The 5347-nt window shown below is 37.2% G+C and overlaps 1 protein-coding gene across 1 annotated transcript; it reads right to left on the bottom strand.

The window, feature by feature from the left end:
- Positions 1-3114: 3114 nt before the first annotated feature.
- Positions 3115-4573, bottom strand: LOC110920169 (trans-resveratrol di-O-methyltransferase). The gene is made up of 2 exons (XM_022164399.2): positions 3748-4573; positions 3115-3615 (listed from the first exon to the last, which is right to left on the bottom strand). The coding sequence occupies exons 1-2, from the start codon at positions 4522-4524 to the stop codon at positions 3313-3315; spliced, it is 1080 nt and encodes a 359-aa protein (XP_022020091.2). The 5' UTR covers positions 4525-4573; the 3' UTR covers positions 3115-3312.
- Between the last annotated feature and the right edge of the window lie 774 nt (positions 4574-5347).

The following is a 5347-nucleotide window of genomic DNA, read 5'->3' as shown; positions in this document are numbered from 1 at the left end:
GTCACCCAATTAGTGACGTTTTGTCACTGTTAGGTCTTATTAGCCTAACCCATGTTAGGGCTTATTGCCTAACTGTGAGAAATTAGTAATGTGCACAATACCCCACTAACCAGCAGTTAAGATAACCACGACTTAATCCCTGTAATTATAATACTTTGAAAATAATTTGAGGTATTGTAATACTTACTCACAAACGGTGAGAAAAGAATTTAAAAAGAAGAATGACTCACAAACTGTGAGAAAAGAGTTTACAAAAGAGGAATGACTCACATTGCAGACTTAGCGGGCAAGGTATAAGCCTACTGATTTGCCTTGATTTAACCTAATTTAATAATAATGCACACACAATAGGTTAGTAACTAATTCAGCAGTTACGTCAATTCACGAGATCAAACCCTCACAATGATTAACAAGTGCAATACTTAATAATTCAATCGGATTCACAACGAATAACAGAGCATAGTCCGAATTCGAACAGAACTCTAATATTCAAGTCGAAATCACGACGAATAATCAAAGTACAAGCTCAATTTGAGCCGCACTCGGACAATCGTTGGATAGTTATAATCGATCGGAAGTTGAATCGTAATAGCGATCGAGTTATTACCCTGATTGCGGCAGCACTTCGTGAATTGTGTGTGTTGTGAACGATATTCGCTATATCTCAATGGTTACAGAGAATTTGGACGTCGAATGAACACCAAAATTCAAGTGCCAACGTTCCCTATTTATAGCTGGAAAATGTCCTCCCTCGCGCCACACGAAGAAGACATGTGTACCCGTCGCGTGGCGCGACGGGTCTATTTTCTAGCCTAGGTTGCTTCGTGTCCAAGTAACCTTGCTGAGTAAGTTAAACGAACAAATTTCGTTTCTACAGCAAATTTAGAGGATAAACATCCACTAGGGTTTAACCCCCCTGAGTTTTAGGGGCCCTGATCCTGATTCCGATTGTTATGAAAATTCTAGGGTTAGTGCAGAATTACTTGGGTATCTCAATTAGGGTTTTTCTTGTTGACTAATTATCGTCCTAATTATGGATTTTACTGGCAGTTGTTACAAAAACCGAAAGTCCTTTTGATGCGAGCCGTGTTATATGATACAGTGGAGGTATGATTGTTATACAAGCTTATGATTACAGAATTTCATGTTGGTTTGGAGTGTTATACATACTAGCACATTACACGCTAGTTCATATTTTTAAACCGAGAGGAGAGTTGATTGTGAGGGGCGTGTAGCATGTGTTGTGATCCTAAGCATGTTAGTTCTAAATAAACAAGTCTTAAGTTTTAGAAATTGCACCAATTGCTTGTCGGACTGTCAATCTCGATTGTGTTAGTCTATGGAACGGGTATGTCTTTAGACTTAAATTGTTACATTAGTTTAGGGGTTTATAGGTATTGTTACTATGGTGAGTAATTCCATATCGGTTTGCTTGAGGACAAGCAAAGGTTAAGTGTGGGGATGTGATGTGAGGGTGTTTAATCGTGTTTTAAGTGTTTAATTATGAGGCTTTACATGATTATGTGTATGGAAACAGTCTACTTTGGGTTAATTTTGATTTACATGTACTCGGAGCATAACGGATGGCTTTTGGAGCTTGACGGAAGGTTTTCGGGGAGCATTATGGAGTATTGGAAGCATACACACAAGTTGGAAGGCCAAAATATGAAAAACGGGAAGTTCAGTAGCAATCGGCGCCACTAGGTGCTGATTTCAGCGCACCACAGAAGAAAACTACAAGTTGGCGCACTGGGTGTTGTTTTTGGCGCACTGGGCGCTGACTGTAAGATCTGACTTGCAAATTTCTTGTTTTTCCACCGTATTTAAGCACAAACATTCCCCAAACGAATTTATCATTAACCCTAGCCGTTTTCCACTCCCCAAGGACGAATTTTGGAGTTCTCAACCTCAATCCAATCATCAATCATGCAATTCCTCATCAAGATTGAAGATCAAATCAAGAACAGCGGCTAAACCACCCGTGATCATCTCCGGGACTAGGGTTTGTGTTAGGAATCGGGTTGACTTAGTTTTACAAACTTTTGGATTGAGATTGGACTAATCATTCGGTTAGTTTATCTTTATTGTTTATTTGTTTTTGATTAAACATTGTTGGATTATCATTTGCATACTTGTTCATCAGTTATTTGGTTTTGTTATCAACAATTGGGATTAAATTCTAAGTTGTCATTGTCTTCAACCTTTAACCATTGAACTTGTTCATGTTTATGAAATCTAGGATTGGTAATTATCTAGGTTACTATTCAGTTGCATCTATCTTTCGGTTTCAATCGTGGATCACTGCAATCAAATATATTATCTGTTAATTATTTATCAAAACAAGTAGTTAGCAAATCATGTCTATGTGATTTCCAATTGGTAGTAATTAGGTTACCCGTGTTTCTACACAACCTGAAAACCCGGAGATTGGTCCCTCTTCTTACAATTGTTTACAATCATAATTTATATTTGTTTTCATAGTTATTTTCAAAACTGCAAAAAGCAATTAGTTTAGACATAGATGATAATTAAAACAACGAGCTTCCTTACTTTCCACTGATTCCCCGTGGATTCGACACCCTACTTACCCTTTACTAGTAAAAGGTGAATAGGACACTTTTAACTTTATTTTTGACCTACCTTACGACATCGATCACCAGCATAATTAGGCTGAAAGGCATCCAAACCCCAAGTATCCTGACCTACATCAGACGCAAGAATGGGATCGAACGGAGCATTCAGATCAAACATGCCCGCTTTGTTATCTTTATTGTTATCATAATTATCCTGATTCGCCTCGTTATCAAACACATTAAAAAAGTCACCCCAACCCGACATTATAACATAAATAATTTGAATACAGAGAAAAATAGAAGAAACGAATAGAAGTTGAATGAAAATGAATGAAATTAGTGTCATTTATATAGAGAATATTACATCGTTTCAAATGATTAACACGTGAATCGAGGAATCTAACGTCGAATCAAATAACTCGCACGAATATCGAGGAATCTAACGTCTAATCACATAACTCGCACGAGATTCGAGGAATATAACATCGAATCGGAGAATCTTACGTCTACTCACACGTGAATCGAGGAATAATACGTCGCGTCAAATAGTAATAAAGCAATAAAATAAACGAAAATCATTGTATACGGGTCGTATAGGTATATACGAGCCGTATAAAATCGTCGTATAATATATATACGCTCACACTATAATCTTATTCTAACATGGTTGATACGGGCCGTATAAGGTTATACGGCCCGTATAGAATAAAGTGAACTGACAAAGGCTGCTGGCACTTAACTATGGATAAACTTCAATGAGAGATCTTAGCCCTAAAATCGGAGTTATTTTGTAATCGGCAAAGCCAGCATCAAAGAAGAGCTTTGCCCAATCTTTCTCACTCCTTTCTCTGCCTGTCACCAAGGTCATCATAAGCATATCAAAGAAATACTGAGTCTCGAGTAATTCATTATGTCCTTTGTAAACCTTCACGACCATGTCCATGATAATCAGTTTTCCTCCATTTTCCTTGCTCGGAATTGCTTTTCTGCATTGCTTCAGTATTTTCAGGCATTCTTCATCACTCCAGTCGTGTAGAATCCACTATTTTTTCGTAAAACAAATAATCAAAACATGAAACTTTGAAACTTTTTGTTCAAAAAGATTGCCATAATTAAATAAATTGTTGAAAAGAAACTAATTATGAAACAGGAAAAGGGGAAGTATTAAGAATACCTTAAGCAAAACAGCATCGGCTCTCGGAATGGCTTCAAACATGTCTCCACCAACAAAACTTAAGTTCTTACTCCCAACCAAACCATCAACTACATGAGGAAGATCAAAACTGATGCACCTAATATTGGGAAATGCTTTGGCAATAGCTTCAGCAACAGTCCCACTACCACCCCCAACATCAACAATTGAGTCTAACCCTTCAAAAAGACCCCCGCAATCTTTAAGAATGACACTTGTGACAAGCCTTGCATCGCTAGCCATCCCTTCATTAAAGAACTGATTAAGCTTCGGCTCTCGGCCTGCCAGATCCCAAAGCATCCTCCCATGTGTTGTGTGAAAGGGGGTGACATCGTTGTTTTGGAACCATTTGCTCAAGTGTTGCCATGGATCCATCAACATTGGATCCAACATGGCTAGCAAAAAGGGCCTAACACTTAAGGGCTCTTCCTTTAGTAGCAATCGAGAAGCAGGAGTTAGCAAATAGCCCTCCTCATCATTGCCTCCGGGTGTTGACACACTTTGTTTCACAAAGAAACCGGAGTGAATAAGTATGCGCATAAGCCGATAGACAAAAGGAGTTCTCACCTCGTTTATGGCGAGGGCTTCGACTAACTCGGAAAGCCGCATTGGTGAACCATGGCGATGGATAATATCAGGTATTTGTAGCTGAATTGCACACTTAAGTGACATGGAGTTTATAAAGCTGAAAATATGGTTCCATATGTGAGCTTGAGAATCAAGTAGCTCTTTAGATAGCTCACCATTTTCCAATGCCATCTTTTTTACTTTCTTACAATCTCTTTTTATTTGAGAGACAAACTGATGATATGTTGTGAACATGCACACCTTCTCAATATATACAAAAAAAAATGTGAAGGGATGTGATGAGATAGACCTGACAGTCTAAAAGAGATCATTTTTATATTCATAAATACTAAAGGTTCCCATTTCACGTGTTCTTGTATAACATCGTTTAAAAATGTGAACAATTGCATCCAGATTAGAGGTATATTATATTACACCTGTAGCTTCCGAATCAACTACGTATCTGAGAATCACGTTCGCAAATTTATATTTTGCCGCTTTTTTAAAGAAATAATTAAATTATTAAAAGACACGTTCGCAAATAAGTCTTTTAGTAATTTCCCGGCCTTTAAAGTTTACCATCTTCCAGCATTCACATCCTTTATTAAATTCTGTTAGGGTGATCTTTATGTTATAAGAAGTGATTGAGAGTGAACAAGAGAGAAAATGTTATTATTTATCTGTATATTTGGGGAACATTTACCCTCTATAATTTTTTAATATGTTTTGAAAGAAGTTGTGAGTGGATGAGAGAAAAACTAATGATTCATTTTATTCCGTTAGCCATTGAATTACCTCATGCATTCCATTAACACATACCAAACAGTCCTCAAAGGTTTTAATAACGTTTTTCCTATGAGTCAAATAAAATATGGAAGAAATCTTCCCTAACACAATCTTTTTCAAATCAAATTAAGTCAAAGTAAGTGTGTTCACATAAATGAAGTAGCATAAACTAAAGTAGGAAAAATAACATGGGCAAATCTGTGACAACTCGTAATTCGAACCTACTTTA

This window comes from Helianthus annuus, chromosome 16, assembly GCF_002127325.2.
Source record: "Helianthus annuus cultivar XRQ/B chromosome 16, HanXRQr2.0-SUNRISE, whole genome shotgun sequence".
NCBI classification, from domain to species: domain Eukaryota; kingdom Viridiplantae; phylum Streptophyta; class Magnoliopsida; order Asterales; family Asteraceae; genus Helianthus; species Helianthus annuus.
This window is presented reverse-complemented; position numbering and strand designations above follow the sequence as displayed.

What these genes read in the sequence shown, in the direction of transcription:
- LOC110920169 (XM_022164399.2), bottom strand. Translation starts at nt 4,524, where the DNA reads ATGGCATTGGAAAATGGTGAGCTATCTAAAGAGCTACTTGATTCTCAA. An exon ending in CCGATGCTGTTTTGCTTAAG is followed by an intron (nt 3,616 to 3,747) that starts GTATTCTTAATA and finishes ACGAAAAAATAG; the next exon opens with TGGATTCTACACGACTGGAG.